The sequence below is a fragment of the Scedosporium apiospermum genome, assembly GCF_000732125.1.
Source record: "Scedosporium apiospermum strain IHEM 14462 chromosome Unknown SEQ_SAPIO_0154, whole genome shotgun sequence".
Classification (NCBI taxonomy): Eukaryota; Fungi; Ascomycota; class Sordariomycetes; order Microascales; family Microascaceae; genus Scedosporium; species Scedosporium apiospermum.
Window position 1 is genome coordinate 1,406,012 of NW_015971855.1, and position 16,230 is coordinate 1,422,241.

The 16,230-nt window shown below is 53.2% G+C and overlaps 3 protein-coding genes across 3 annotated transcripts; 1 reads left to right on the forward strand and 2 right to left on the reverse strand.

Annotated features, from left to right (window-relative positions):
• Positions 1-69: 69 nt before the first annotated feature.
• On the reverse strand, positions 70-1,918 carry SAPIO_CDS10148 (Siroheme synthase; the record flags this gene model as incomplete). The annotated part of the gene is made up of 2 exons (XM_016783793.1): positions 70-1,508; positions 1,615-1,918. 2 exons carry the CDS (start codon positions 1,916-1,918, stop codon positions 70-72), a joined length of 1,743 nt encoding a protein of 580 aa, XP_016639230.1.
• A 2,163-nt stretch (positions 1,919-4,081) lies between these two features.
• Positions 4,082-5,850, forward strand: SAPIO_CDS10149 (uncharacterized protein; the record flags this gene model as incomplete). Its single annotated transcript, XM_016783794.1, has 4 exons — positions 4,082-4,084; positions 4,703-4,876; positions 5,017-5,122; positions 5,225-5,850. 4 exons carry the CDS (start codon positions 4,082-4,084, stop codon positions 5,848-5,850), a joined length of 909 nt encoding a protein of 302 aa, XP_016639231.1.
• A 7,293-nt stretch (positions 5,851-13,143) lies between these two features.
• On the reverse strand, positions 13,144-16,230 carry SAPIO_CDS10150 (uncharacterized protein; the record flags this gene model as incomplete). Its single annotated transcript, XM_016783796.1, has 6 exons — positions 13,144-13,332; positions 13,395-13,684; positions 13,768-14,430; positions 14,503-14,703; positions 14,817-15,708; positions 15,808-16,230. 6 exons carry the CDS (start codon positions 16,228-16,230, stop codon positions 13,144-13,146), a joined length of 2,658 nt encoding a protein of 885 aa, XP_016639232.1.

Sequence of the window (16,230 nt, forward strand, 5' to 3'; positions counted from 1 at the left end):
GGGCTGCCCATGTTGTCTAAGTTCTATATACATATATACCTCGCAAGGACCATGCATGTGTTGATAAATCTATAGAGAGACTAAATCATCTAAATCCAAACCCTTAAATCCATCTTCTACTGCCCAACACCTGCCCTTTTCCAAAGTGAAGAGCACTTCGCAGGCCTTACCGACGACCAGTAGACCCGGCGGTCGACTGCCCTCTTCTTCGATGGCCTCGGCGACGAAGCCCAGTGTCGTACGGATGACTCGTTGGTCGGGGCAGCTACCCCTCTCGATGACGGCGCACGGCGTGTTACGCGGCCAGAGTGTTCTCCTCGATTTCGTGCCGCCATTGGCGTTCCTCTCTCCCACGGGGTACTCGCCTGTATCTGCCTCCTCTTCCGTATAGGCAGTGAGTTCCCTCACAAGCGCGCTAATCCTATGCAGAGCCATAAGGAACACAACGGTCCTCGTGGGGACGAACTCGGGTGGCGTCGGCGCCTTCCCCTTCTTCCCCGTCCCCGTGCAGATCAACACTTGATCGGATACATCCCTCTGCGTCGCAGGGATCCCAGCAAACAGCGGCGCGCTCAACGCGCTCGTAATGCCAGGCAACACGAGCACCCGATCACCCCACCCCTCCTTCCTAAAGTAATCAACCTCCTCGCCCCCGCGGCCGTAGATGAAGGGATCACCCTGCTTCAGCCGGAGGACGGTCTTTCCTTCGCGCACGCCCGCCAGCGCCATCTCAAGGAGCTCCTGCTGGGCCTGGTCGGCGTTTCCGGGGAACTTGCGGGCGATATGGACGGGGGTGCGGCGGGGGATGAGGTCTAGGACAGGCGAAGGGACGAGCTTGTCGGCGAGGATGATGTGGGAGGATTGGATCGCTTTGTAGGTTGCGCGGGTGAGGAGGTCGGGGTGGCCGGGCCCGCTGCCGGCTAGGATGAGGGTTCCGCGCCGGGTGGGAGAGGGGGACGTCTGGGGTGAAGAGAGCGTTTGGGGAATGCTGAGGAAGGAAGCGGGTTCGTTTGAGGGGGAGGTGGCGGCCGATGATGGGATGGACGAAGAAGGGTTGTAAGAGGCGAGGACGGCACCGACGTCCGCATCCGTGATGGCCGCCAATTTCTTCAGGGGCCAGTACTCGCACACCTGCGAGAGCCACCTTATCCTCCTGCTCCTCGCGGCATCGAGATCGGCGTCCGTGACGAGCTTATTAAACGTCGCAGCCTGGTCCACCGAGTCGTCCACGTCCTCCTCAGCATGGCCCGAAGGCCTGTCCTCCGCGTGGATCCGTCTCCGAAGATCGCCCAGCCGAGCGCACGCCGCGCCGAGATTTCGGGGTAAAGAAGCGGCTATCTCACGGCGGATACGTGAGGCGAGCTTGCACCCGCGACCGTTGGTCGTGACGCCAATCTGGAGGGGGCCGTCGACGTGGGTGGACAGGAGGGTGAAGGTGCAGAGGTGAGGGGCGTCGACGACGTTGACGGGGATCCTGTTGCGCTTGCAAAGGGAAGATATATGGGCGCCTTTTTGTAGGGGAAGGGCAAAGGGTTAGCACTGCCTGAGGTCGTGGGCGGGATTCTTACGTGCGTAAGGAGATGTTTGCTCTTTCGGCAAGGGGTAGGAACTCACTCAATGGGCTGCGCGGGCCGACGGTCACGAAGACTGCATCGACGACATGTCCGATTTCTTCACGGCCCAGTGTGAAGAGATCTTCATCCTGGAACTCACGCTGGAGCCACTTTACGGTACCTGCGTCGATGTGCTTCTGGAGACCGTAGTGGACGTCTGCTGTCGCAGGGGCGATGACCACGGGGTGGGCACCCGCGTTGAGAGACTGGGTGCAGCGGGCGGCCGCCAGAGGATTGGAACCGATGACAAGATGGGTTGCCGAGACGCAATTGAGCGCCGCGAGGAGGGAGATGGAGTCGGCCATGGCGACCCGAGTGTGAATTGGCGAGATCAGGAAGGAGGAAGCAGGATGGATTCGCCTCACTAACAACCAAGGGCGAGCAATTGAGTTCTCTTTTTAATCGCGCGACACACCCAACGCATCAAAGAATTTCGAGTCACAGTGAGAGCAGAGAAAAGAAGACGTAATAGCGATCAATAATCAATTAATTCTACCAAGAAAGCCATCTAAACCGGGTCACCTCGAGTCAAATTGGTGCCGCAATGCAACGAGAAGCGTCCTCGATTACAAAATCCCCCACACTAACATGGTTGTTCCTGCACATTTTGCGCCTGCCCCGCGCTCGCAATTCTTAGCGTTCCTGATGTCATCGATGGTTTTTTCTCCTTTTTTCTTCTCCTGGAATTTTCCTCACCAGCAAAAGCCAGCATCGCATTAGCTAATCGCCCCAATCACGACTGCCATAATGCTAATCGCTGGGATTGGTCCCCCGCGGAACGTGGAAAGTGCGAATCTGATAGGAGATGCACCGGAGATCAATTGGTTTCTCGTCCTGGATAGATAAGCTTGCATGTCATCTTTCTGATGTTTCCGCGGAGGGAAGTTGAGGAGCATATTGATCGTAGGTATCGCTAATTTGTTTTTTCTCATTTTTTTCTTAGCATGATGCCTTGCCTTGATAATGGAATTGGTCCATTCTTGGCCGTCTCCTTCTCGCAGGAACAATAAGGCAATGGCCATTTTGGTAGGATTCCGTTCCTTCGCACGTGGGGCTGTGCGATGACATGCGGCGAATTTTCAAAGGATTTGTATCTTCACTTGGAAACGTACTAGGGGCTTCTTTGGGGTCCGGGATGTCAATCCTAAGCTGAATTGTCTTCGTTTCAACGCCACAGGATCAAAAAAAATACGATGTGTGAATATGCCTTGTCCGAGCCCCAAGCTGCAAGATCTCTGCTCAAACGTTCTTCAAGGATTTGACGAGGGACCCTACAGGGATACCACAGTGACATGTTTCGTAACCCGAATCATGGACTCGGGGCCGGAACGGATCCGGGAAGAGATATTCGTCACTTCCAGTCACGCAATCCAGGGGCGGTCTGCCACTTTAGGTTACATGTGAATGAAGTCTCACAGCCAAACAGAGCGAGGTTCTGCCTAAAAAGAGAGATAGAGTCTTTACGAGGCACGATGATCATGAGACGAGATCCTGCCCGAAATGGAGAATCTCCTGGAAAGGAATGTGAGGAGAAGGTCCCCGGGTCTTGGAGACCGACGATACACCGTGCGCCTGTTAGCGCCGGATCCTCCTGGCTTCTTTTCCAAGCGACCAAGTGTCCAAAGAAGCTTAGACTGATTTGAAGGTCCAGGGATCAGAATTGAGAGCCTTGCGTGATCCAGGCATCAACTCTGATTTCTGAGTTGTGGACTCTTTGGTTGTGGTCCTAGCTCTGGCGGTGCAGAGCCCAATGTAACCTTGTGTTGGGGCTAAAAGCTGCAAGCGACACCACCACACCGGCCTCAGCACCCCATAGACCATGGGGGTCTCTGAACACGCACCCGGAAAATTAAACGAGGCTCACAGGTACCTCGTACTCTGTGATCCTAAGGTGAATGCCTCGCTGATAATAGAAAAAGTGATCGATGATGGCTCAATGTTCTGAATTGAGAAGAGTTCGGAGGAAATTGGGGGAGGCGTCGGTCCACAGGAAGGCATACTGGCTAAATATCCAAGGCAGTTGTGGGCAGGAAAATCAAACCTCTGGGCCTCCGACTGCTATCTACGTATAGGGCTAGGACTGAAGGTCGTCAAGAGTGTGCTTTTCAATACAAGCTCAGATCCCACGAGTTCTAGTTGTCGGATGGTAGGAACCAAACATGTGCCTGATTCCCCATGCGAGTTTAAGTTGCTGGCGCCGCACGCTGCCTGAAAACTGGATGCGGACGTACGGCGTAGCACCCGGAGATGTAGCTAGCGTGCACTTGTCCCCTTTTCGTGGAGTTACCTTAGCTTGCTCTCGTCCTGCGAGACACCTCAAAAATATCAAATCACCTTCTTGATGCCTTCTGTGGCCCACTATTCGGCCTCTTGGTGAGTGGCAGTGCATGGGTGTTAGACTGTTGGTGCAATGACCTCGCTCACTTCGGTGTCATCAGATGAAATGAGCCTCAAATCGAGCCAACACCATGGTACGTCAGTAGCTAAGTATGCAGATGCAGCGCAGCAAGATGTCGTGGAGAATCGATTCCTGGCGCTTAAAATGTCGACAGCGAATGAGGCGCCTGAAGGACCACACCGGTCCGATGGTCCCTCGTTTTAGTGTCCTGCGTGCGCTGGGTTGAGGTATGATCAATCTTCCAGACTAAAACTAGGGGGTTTCAATCGCCGTTCATTGACTTGTTTGGAGGGTCAAACACGATTCAATGAGATCGTAATTTCAGTCGCGGAGTCTAGCCAAAGTTCATGCTGGTCTATTGAAGTATTGAAGACAATAAGAGCTTGGAATCTGGTGAGACGCGAAGAAAAGCCGAGAGGCTGCCAATCATCTTCTCACGTGACCAGAACATTCCTTGCCATCTTGATTAACGGCGGTCGCGACCCGAGCTTGACCCGCGTCACCCATCCACCATTCCACGAAGTATCACTTGCATACCTCACAAAATTTCCCAACAGAAGCTCCCTTACCCGAAATCCTTGCATCAAAAAACCGCCGCACATTTTCCCATCACCCTCGTACAAAGTGGACATGGCATCGGAATCTGGAACAAGGTCTCGCGACCGCAGACCGTCCCGATCACCAATGTCAGAAGACTCTCGTTCTCCCAGCCCACGACGTCGCCTCGATTCTCGATCCCGCTCTCGCTCACCTTCTCGATCCGATTCTCGGTCGCCCACTCCTCGTCGCAATGGGCGCTACCGAAGCCGAAGTCGATCCTACAGCCGTAGCCCGAGTCGGAGCCACAGCAGGAGCCGTAGCTGGAGTAGAGACAGGGGTGATACCAGAAGCACAAAGGTACCATTCACCATTACCCCGCTAGGATCGCCGTCGTCGTCGTAGCCTCGCCCACCCAACATGCATTGCGCTGTATGCAGGCTGCTAACCCACCGCGTCTATGTCTAGATTGTTGTTGAGAGGTTAACGAAGAACATCACTGAGGATCATCTTCATGAGATCTTCGGTCAGTTCGGTCCTATTGATGATTTGGATCTACCCATGAACAGGCAATGTATGATTCGTTTCGATCAGTCCCGGGAGTTTCTTTTTCCCACCTACCCGTTGCCTCTGTGTCCTAGAATATACAGCTAACGTGACCCACCTGGTGCTCCAGTCAACTCCAACCGTGGCACCGCCTACATCCTCTACCTTCACGAGGCCGATGCTGAAGTGGCCGTTGCGAACATGCACGAGGCTCAAATTGACGGCACGACAATAAACGTCTCCATCGTCCTGCCTCGTCGCAAGATGTCACCGCCGCCACCAACGGCCCGGCGAGGGGCCAACATCAACCCTCTCGTTCCCCCGCCTGGTCGGCGTCCTTCGGCCAACGGTGGCGGTGGCGGAGGTGGTGTTGGGTTGAATGCTGGAGGAAAAGGAGGTCCCCATGGCAGAGGTCGCCGTCACTCACCTCCTGGTCGATATGGTTCTCGCTCGGATACTTGGCGACCTCGATCATTATCTCGCTCTCCCTCCCGATCAAGATCTCCTAGTGCGGGGCCGGGCCCTCGAGGAAGCGGTGGAGGCAGGTATCGTGGTCGCTCCCGATCTTACTCAAGGTCGCTGTCGAGATCCAGGTCCCCAGCTCCGCGCCGTGACCGTGAACGAGGCAGGCGCCCCAGCGATAGTGACGACCAGCGCAGAAGCCCTAGCAGGAGCAGCTACGATAGTTATCGAGACCGCAGTCGGTCGCGGTCTCCAAGCCGGGGTCATGGCCATGGGAGGAGGGGTTATCGATAGAGGCAAACCTTCGAGGGGGGGTGGTTCATCACAAATCCATAACAGAAGGACCTGTATTACGTGTGACGAGCACACAATGGTGAGACGAGAGTTTTTACATTTTTTGGTCTTGCTACGAAACAGTAATTGTGGCGCTTGTCATCTGACGCAAACAGGATTGCGGGAGGACGCGCATGGAGAATGCCCTCAATTATTTTCATGTATGATAGATACCCAAATAGCGACAAAAAATATGGTTGTGAGACTTCTTCTACCCAATTTGTGCTGCATGCATGGCATTGAGTGTGCTCACATGAGGTTACTCAAGCAAGTCGTCAGCATTTACAAACCGTATCCGTATCTGCGTACCTTAACATCAATTTGATGTGCTCTGGGTCTCTCTTTGCTGACCTCGATCCTTCCGTGAGCCGAAACGAGGCGAGATGTTCCTTCCCGCTGCCGCCCATTCTCATTACTCAGCAAGATTGTTGAATCAATCGATCATGAAATGTCACGCCTCCTTTGTATTGCTTCTTGTGCTACCAACCTTTTTCGCCCTGAGATGGGATGCTTTTCGCTGTTTTCATTACTCTCGAATCCCACCAAATCCCCATATTACTCATTTAGTTCTGGAGGAATGTGGTACCGTGAGGCGCACTTCATCTGCCTGCCGGTAGCGAAATCCCACTCCGTCTTGGGACAGACTGTCTGATTCTTTTTTTCTTTCCATTCTTAACCTCGCTTAAACCGGCATCACGTCTATCAAGAGTGGATCACCTTTATTGTGTTGGAGCTACTGGATATCGAAAGGAAGTGGGGCTGTCGCTGTCAGGGGACCAACCTGCAGCAATGGTCCTGAGCTTGCATCCGGAGTACTAAGGAGAGAGAGGCTTGCACAGAGGCCGGAACGGGGGTCTCGTCATGACCTCGTACATCCAACAGGTGAGGTCGAACGGTGATGGCCCTCGATTTTCCAAATAGAGTCCAACGAGACTCGGTTCAAAGCCATGCGCCACAATCCTATTTCCCCAGACCTCCTAACTCGTGTGTTGCGTTCGCATCCAAATTGTGACGTGGGTCATTCCTTAATGAGTAGTGGGGTTGGCAGGCACGGACTGGCACTGGATACGACCCCTTCCGCCACGGATTTTAGGCACGCAAGGCCCCCAACCGTGGCTCGACATGGCGCAAAGCATTGCCATTGGCGAGATGGGGGGCCAGCGACGAAGAAACGAACGTGGCGATGCGCGGATAATTGGGGGTAAAAGGAGGGGCAAGCCACCCCAAGGATACGCTGGAGGGATGAAGGGAGCCGAGTTGCAATTTAGAATCTTGGAAGCACAGAAGTGTCCTGAGAGATCGATGTTGTACGAGACCGGTCTGGCCATGGCTTTCCAGATCTGGCTAGGTTCAATATCCTAATTGGTCTGTTGGGTGACCTTCTTTGGTTGACGGCACGTCACATGTACGGCTCGTCTCTGCGGAGTGCGCAGGTGGACAAGGCATCCACCACCGCCATTGACTGACTTGGAGGTGGTGGACTTGATCCTACCCTCGAGAACCTTGCAGGACAGAACCAACACCAAGTGGCCCTTTTTCTCTCTCTCCGAGAATCAACTTCATTTCCCTCATTTTTTTTTTCTTGCCCATTTTTTTTGTTCTTTCTTCCTCCATTTGGCCTGCTGCCTTACTAGCTCTCACGTCGCCGAGGTCGAATATTCCCTCAATTTCCTTTCCTTCTCTTTTTCCTTTTCTTTTCTTTTTTTCTTTTTTCTCGATTCTCCTTGCCTCTCCGGTCTCAAGTTCTCGCTTGCGTCTAGGTGGCCCTCACTCTTCACACCCCTCGAGGTGCCTTGCTTTAACCCCGCCTCCTTTCCGGCCCTACTTCCGTCTGCGGTCTTGCGGCGTCGCCTCCTCATATTCATAGCCCAATGTTTATTGAGTATCACATCCGAGGCTCTCTCTCGACGGGAGTGTCCAACATGATCTACTTTTCGCTCAAAGTGGCGGAGGCAAGGGAGAGAATCAAGTCACGCAGAGTGCCTTGATATCTGTCTAGCAGAGTTCGCCAGACCTGACGCCGAGCAATCACGGAGCGAAAGTTGTCGGTCATGATTCTATTGGGTGCCTTCTAGGACGGATCTACTATATTCCCGCCCGTCTGCGTTAGTAGCGCCAACGCCGGTACCTGAGATGAAATGATATTCTGGCCCTTTCCATTTTATCGCTTGCATTTGCTTCTGTGACCCTCCCGAGCCCTTTTGGGCCCCGCCGTCCTGCGTGAGCTTTCCCGCTAAGGACTGAAGGGGGTAGTTTATTCTCGGAAGTCTCCTCTGGCCGTCCACGAGGCTAACTCCCATCACCCAGTAACGCCTAGAGTATGTTGGCCGGGCCGCCTTAAGCAAGGGACCAAAAATACCCGGTTTTTCAGAGCCCATGTGTGCCTACTTGGACGATTTGAGCTGGAGATGCTGAGACACTACGGTCAATCATCGAGGGCATACCGGCAGCCCTATGGCAGACATCCTGCATATTTCCTCCGAAATTTTGGTTAGGAGTCTCAAAGGATCAAAGTGGGTCCCAATCGCCGTCCTCCGGCATGTGCGCCGTTCCAGTAGCGAGCTAGTAGCGAGCACTATTCAAAGAATGGTAGCATCTCAATTGATCTCCATGCCCCAGCGGATATGTACGTACTATTGCCAATCTGCATGCATTGGAACCAACAAGCGTTGCGTCGATGCTTCCTTGCCAGGGACCTGGACCCGGTATTGCCTGCTGAGCCCTTTTTCACTCAAAAGAACCTCGCAACGGGTAAAGCCACTTCGTGAACGAGCTATTCTTATTCTTCCTTTTCAAGTTACATGGCGTGGGGTGTCCGTAGCTGGTCGGACCATTGTACACATTCCGTGTGGGCTCCGAAGTCTTTGCTGCCAACATGGACCTCCCCTCAATCGCTTGCCATGCTCCCATGCTTCAGGCAGCATACCCCATCTCGACTCACATTTGAAATTGTCCTGTGTTAGATCACGAAGGACACGGTTCCTGCTTAAGGGGCCCTTCCCGTCTTCTCGCATACATAAATGGATCCCATCGTTGCGTTTCGTTGAGGTAGCTTGTCTCGTCTCGTTACACAACACTCCAAGTCGCTTCCCTCGCTTTCATCTTGCCTCGACTCGCCTTACCTTACTTCACAGCTTCCTCTTCTGAAACATTATTGCGTCTTCGTACTTTTACCTCTTGGCCGTCACAGGTTATCGGCACGTCTTGTGTTCATCAAGTCCACCTGTCAGACAATTGACAGCTGACTTGTTTGTCCCGCCTCCCCCGAGATTGCCCAATCCTTCTTGCGACTCGGTAGGGGCCGTTTCGTTTGGGTGGCGAGCATATGACTCCCGTCGTTCAATCTATGAGAAGCATACTGCTCCTTGCGCCGCAAAATACCTATCCGGCGGGCCATCTTCATCGTTCTTGCGACGAGTGAGAACCTTCCTCAGGAGGAATCCGGCCCCCAGTTCAAGTACACAGCCCTACAGCAGAGCCGACCTTTTTCACCCCCTCCTCTCGCAATCCATCCGCGCTCTGCCCTGCCCCCGGTTTGACGGTGGATATCAGGCATCAAGCTGCGGACCTCAAAGGAAGTACATATCACGTACATATTTCTTTATGCAAGAACTTCTGTGTCGGCGTACGCTTCTTCTAAGAGTACTCTACACTTTCCACCCCTCACTCGAACGACCAACAACACTTGGTTGTTATCTGCATCCAGATATAGCTCAAGTCTAGAGTCATGGAGATATATAAATCGTCGACGATGGACCACCCTCAAGGTCTTCCTAGGACATCATCCCCACAGACGCGGAAGACATTCAGAGACATTCGACTGCCTCTATCTGAGTCGTCTAGAATCAAGTTCAAGTCGAACAAAGCCCCTGTCTCGTTTCACCACGGCGCTAGAAGAGGTCGACTCCACCACCGAACCCCTCTGTACCACGCGTACATCTCGCCCAAGGGTTCCCATCATACGCGTCCCTTGGAGAACTGGAGACACGACCCATCGGGTTCAGAGCCCCAGATGCCTATCCCGTTTAGCCCTCCCACTCCCCCTCCGCGACCACGTCCGGGTCCTTTAGGGCCTCGACCCCCGCCCAACACGCCTACCCCGCCTCCATCTCCTCGCCGCATGTAAGTATGTGGCAAGGACATATACGGCGGTCCGTCCTAGGAACACTAGGACTGGGCTGACCGTTTTTCGCTGGTCATCTCATTAGTCAATGGTATGTCTTTCCAGCCTAGTACCTGATGGCAAATTGGTGTGGGCTCCCCCATGTGAGCTAGCCCGTGCGAATGGAATGTCTGGCATAGACCTGGGCTACAGGGCATACCGGCTGACGTCCGTCACAGTGAGACTTAGCTGTGTGTTAGTGATGTACGAGTACCGGAAACAATGGGGACAGGGATAACCTAAAAAGGGCCTGAGGGACTCCTTTCGAACCGAAGCGGAAAAGAAGAGCCCTAAAAGGTGGAACCCGGAGGATTCCCGTTGCTTTTCTTTGGACCATTAGATTTACTCGTGGTCGACGCCGGATTGCCGGCGGAAATATGCTGGTTCGGCCTACACGTGGAGGGCCGCAAGGTGTTCATAGTTCCTCATTTTCTTTTTGAGTTGGGAGTTTCTTTGACTTCTATGCCCTCTCCCTTTTAAGGGTTTCGATCGTTTGGCTTTCATTTGTTGTGTGTGTTTTTGTCTCTCTTTTTCCTCATTCCCTTCTTAGCCTTCGAGTTTCCAGGTGGCCTGGGGGTTCTAAGGCTCCTCTTACCTTTCACGATTTTTAGAGCTTTTCTTTTTTTCTTTTCTTTTTTTTTTTTTTTTTTTTTTTTTTTTTTTTTTTTTTTTCTTTTTTTCCCCTCAAGGATAGATTCAAGCTGGGTAGGCGACGTGGAGTATTACCCATGTATCGATTTGGACACAGCTTGCGGCTCATACCCGCCACTGGTCCAATAATAGATAGACGTGTGCGACCAATAGATATTTTTTTTTCCCCAATCTTAGCTCTTTCTCGGAATTTCAACCTAATCTTGGACACGCGTACTCCGGATTCTTGGGCATACCTGGATGTCGATTGGGGCGCGGGCTTTATGGGAGATTATCTGGTACGACTTCAACTTGACTCATGGGGGGTTCTCGGTGAAGAGGTTACAAAACGGACCGAAAGCGTGAGGGTAAGATGAGGTCTCATGGGCACACGAGAACGAAGGAGACTACCAGGATGAGTTCTAGACCGCAGAACGCTAGGCGACCTCATCTACACGACAGGATTCGAGAGGCCTCTCTTGAGAAGAAGAAGAGCATGAAGTGCGGCGATGATGTACGCTCGGATCACGGGATGAGGGGTGATATGTCGGTCCACGGTGTGGTAGGGCGAAAGGGGGTTGGAGGAATTACGAAAGTCGTAGGTGTGACGGGAGGGGGAGAAAAGGGAAGTTGGAGGCGTGGAGACGGTGTAACGCTAGAACGGGCGTCAAGGGCGGCTGTGATGAGTGTAGAGGAGGTGAGAATAGGAACGAGGCGAGGGAAAAGTTCGGAGGAAGGAAAGGGTGTGTAAGTGAGGCTGATGACGTGTGGGATGGTGTTGATTTAGAAGAGAGGTGAAAGGTATATTGGAAGCCTAGAAGTAATAGCAGACGAGAGCAGTCGACTTCCCCAGCGTCGTCCATACACGGCTGGGGTGGAATAGGGATCAGCTACCGGGGAACATGAGGCGGCTGACAAACACGGAAAGCTGGAAGCTTCACTCCCATATCCCGTCGGGCTTCGAGTGTGGCACGCAATCTCGGCAGGAGCAAAGGAGGAGGGCAACCGTGAGTCACCGGCTAGTTGTAACCTATTGTCGGGAGAGGCGGCACGGGAGAGAAGCGCGAAAGGCATGAACACGGCCGCTTGGGACGTTACATTGTCTGGGGTGGCATCCGGGTTGACAACCAGACTTTGAGATGCGGCGCGGTTAAGTGCTTGGGCGGCTTGGCTGGCATTGCCTAGAGGCGGGAGGGGAAAGGAAAATCATCAAGATTCATGATGATGGACTCGAGGCTTGGGGAGGGGAGGAGGCTGAGATGGTGGTCCCGGAGAGACCGGCGCACCGCCGGCTGATTTCCCCCGAGTTTTTTTGTGGAGCAGTCCGGTCACCGGAAACCACTGTCACTGTAATTGCCCGACAGGGTCCGAGGGCAAACGTGGACTTGTCGGAAGTTTAATTGAGGCGAGGCCAATTGAACCCCCTCCCCCCTGTCACTAGAGGCGTCAAGTCCAGATCCACGATCTCCAGTTCTGAAAAGTAACCTTCTTGGCGAGAAACAATAGTCCCCTTTCCCACGAATGTCGTCAGTTTTGGGCGAAGACCTTAGGCAGCGGCCGCGTATTCGGCTCGGGGTTCGGCGACTCTCATGCTTGATGCTGGTAAGAATTGGGGGGGCGCAGTGTTGGCCGATAAATTAAAGTTAGGCAGCGTCACATTGAATCCCATCGTATCCACAGCTCAAGATGACGCTGGTGGGCAACCGGGGTTTTGAGGGCCGTTTTCAGGGTCCAACTGTGGAACGAGAGTAGGATGAGAATTCTGAATCGGTCAAGTGTTCCTTGAACTTGAGGTTGGCGGCTCAGATTTTAGGCAGCAAACAGCCTCGGCCATCTTCATTCTTCTTCAATCATCACCACGATCATCACGACCACCACCGCCATCGTCGCAACGCTACTTCGATGACTGGTTTACCTTGTAATGGAAATTACCTCATTTCTTTAATCTCAATGGCAGAACCGAGGTATTCGAATCTCCCAATAATAACATCAGGCAGAATGTGGAAGCGAACCTGGTGATGAGCGCATCTATGATTCCACATTCCAGCCTGCCGCATACTGCTGCATCTGTCGCAAAAAGGTGATCGGTTGTATCTCGGGACCCGGCCCCTTCGAAAGAAAAGTATTTCCATCTTGGACGTATTCATAAATTATCCACTCCCATTCAATCATTGAGAATCTCGTGGATCCTCCTAATCTAACTAGCTACAAATCTATCATTCTCGATTGTTCTATTGGGGCCGTAAAGAAGAAAACCGAGAAACAAGGAACCAAAAAAAAAAAAAAAAAAAAAAAAAAAAAAAAGAAAAGAAAAACAGACAACGCCTATCCTATCTAAGCCAAACGCCAGTCCACCGCGGCGAAGGGCGGGAGGTAGTGTAGGTAGTGTACACAGCAACTCATCCCGCGAGAGGCGCCCCTCTACTAAATCAAGATATTGGAAAGTCCGGTCCTCGTGCCGATTAGAAGGAGAAAGTCATAAGAGCAGGATTGAGAGCGATAGGGAGCAACAAGCTTGAGACGGTTATCGAGGCCTGTGGAAGAATCGCCACAAAGTCCGTGATGCGCCAGTCGTGCGGGATAAACGGAGCAAGTGCCATGATGGGCATCACGGCGACAAAGGAGAGGTAAAAGAGCATCGAGTATTTGAACTGTGGCCAGGTAATTAGCACTGTTAGTGCAAGTGAGTGTGATTTAAGGGGAGGCAATTTACCTTCTTCAAGACTTTGGGCACCTCGAGGAAAAAGTTGGACTGATCCAGTTCCTTGGCCGTCGCTCCCCACGTCATGTCAATCTCAAACATGTGCGCGAGCAACGCCTGGCTGAGATGGAGACTCAATCCGCCGAGGAAGATGACCAGCATGGGGAGCCACTCAAAGTTTTCGATGAGGGAGCCGATGAGAGTGTTCTCGCCTGCCCTGTAACGCATCACGGCGAGCGCAACGTTTCCAAGGCCGGAGAAGATGACGACTAAGCTAAACCACACCTCGAACGAAGGTAGATCTAAGAGTGATTGCGGTTAGTGCGAAACATGGCCTTGACATCTAGTTTGTTCGCCGGGAAGGCAAGACACATTAACAACTTACAGAACTTGCTGAGCATTCCCTTGAAGAACCCAATCAGGAAATAGTTGAGAGCCGTAAGGATCCACGCCGATCCGATGGCGTAGTAGGTCCCGATATACGAAACGACGGTAAGCTTCGACGTGAACCGGATGTTGCTGAACAGGAACCTCCGGAACAACGGAGTAAACGGCCCGCGCCAAAGCCACGTCCGGATCGGATGGAAAAGCAACTCATTACAACCATAAGCATACTTTTCCCACCGCGCCAGCTCATCATACACCGTCAACGACACGCCCTCCTTAAATCCATCGCCCGCCCAAGCCGCCAGACGGATAATGTACCCATTGCACTGCAGACGGAGAGACATGTCAAAGTCCTCGGACACGTGCGACTCCGACCAGAACTTCTCGTAGCCGTCCTCGTCGACGTAGCCGACCTGCTGGATGGCGCTCCAGCGGAGGATGGCATTGTGGCCGACGAAGGGCGCGACGTCGCCGTTGGAGACGGTGTAGCGGATGGCCGTGTAGATGAGGTTCGTAAAGAAGGTGATGCCGTTTTCGAAGTAGGTGTGGACGACTTGCATGACGCCGGAGGAAAATTGCATTATGCCCACGTCGGGGGATTGTTCCATTTCGGAGACGGCGTCGAGGAGGCAGTCGGCGGGAACGCGGGTGTCGGAGTCGACTGGGAGGAGATTAGCAGCCGTTTCGGGCATCGGAAAAGAGAGAGAGAGAGAGCAAGTAGGGAAATGCTTACTGATGAGAATGTAGTCTCCTACGCGAATGTTGCCGTCGGCCCAGGCACGTCCGTCCTCTTCAAGGACGTTCTTGAGAGCTTGTTCATAAGCCAGAGCCTCATCGTGCTGGCTCCAGTCAGCGGGACGATGAACTTCGGCAAGCTTCTCTTCGACCTTGCAGGAGATCATGAGTGCGAAATTCATATTGGAAGCTTTCTTGACTGTTTGGTTTTGATTATTGTCAGCATTATTATATCAAAAATCATTCGCTCGGCTGGGTTACGGCTAGAGTGAAGGTGGCCTCATGCGAACAGGAAATCGAAACTTGACTTACACTTTCCGCGTCGAAGGAACCCGTCCTCTCCATGTTTCGGCCGCGCCACCCATCCAATGCTATGGTCCGCGTAAAAGTCAATTCGAGCCTGGCGCTCTTCCTCAGAAAGAAGCTGCAGACCATCGTCGTTGATGAACATGTTTGCCGATCCTCCCTGAAGTTCATACGTCGACATGGCCTGCTTGATAGACTTCACCGTCGGCGCAATGACTCCATTCAGACCCTCCTTGTAGACGGGGCATTGCACGGTAACATGGGGCAAGATTGTGCTCTGCAATCGTCGGGGAGGTGTCGCCGAGTAAAACTTGGAGTTGCTCGTGAGCTGTCGGATGGGACCAAAGATCTGCATGATGCAACCAACAATCACCTGCGCGAAGAAGAGCGTGAAGAAGATCTGAACAGGCCCGAGTGCGACAAGAGCCAGCCGTATGAAATTCCCGTCCACCCTGATCTCGATGGCCAACTGCCTCCACCCAGCCCCCAGCGACACAAGGACAATCACCAGCGCCAAACTCACGAGCACCGCGTTAATCAAATGCACAGGCCTCTTCTCCATCCCGCTCTCCTCATCGACCGCATACCGAATCACGGCCTCCGCAGCCTTCTTCTCATCCACCTCGTCGCCCTCCTCGCCGACCTTCCACACAAGGTCCATGAGCTCTGACTCGATGAGCTGGGCGCGTTCCGCGACGTGCAGCGCGTCGTCGTCCCAGACTACGAGGATGCCTTCGGAGGCGACGAAGGCGGCGAATTGGTTCTTGCGGGCGCGGGGGAGGTCTTCGATTGTGGGGAGGATTTGGATGCGGAGGCCATTGGCGAGGGGGACGTCGACGGCGTCGGGGGCCCATTGGAGGAAGGTCTTGATGACTCTTGAGTTGACTGTCATGGCGCACTAGAAATGGTTCACCCTTTAGTATTTTCAACTCTTTTCCCCCCATTGTTTATCTTGACGAAAGGAAAAGCAGTTCGAAGCTTGGACTTGGACACTTACATGGACATTCAATGCGGCGCAAGAATTGGCGAGCTTCGAGATACTCAGTTCTGGAGGACATGCCATGTACTGACCCCTCGACTTCCTCAGGAGAACACCCTCTGTTTCGCCAGAACCGTCGCCAACCCAGAGATTCGAACATTGCTGCTGAAAGAGGTAGTTCACCATCACCTCGTGCCGGATGTCCTCGAGCATGAGCGAGCTTCCGGCCGCCGATCGGGAAGACCTGTCTGATATCGAGAGGGGCCCATAGCTGTTTCTCTGGGTGGAAGCCCTGGGGCGAAGAAGCTCTGGACCATTGGAATTGGAGGGAGGGAGGGCAGTGCCGGGAGCTCCTGTTTTCTCTTCAATCGTTTCGGGTTGTGTCGCCTTCCCCTTTGTTGGTTTGGGCTTTTCGGCCTTGAAATAACTCTTAATACCCAT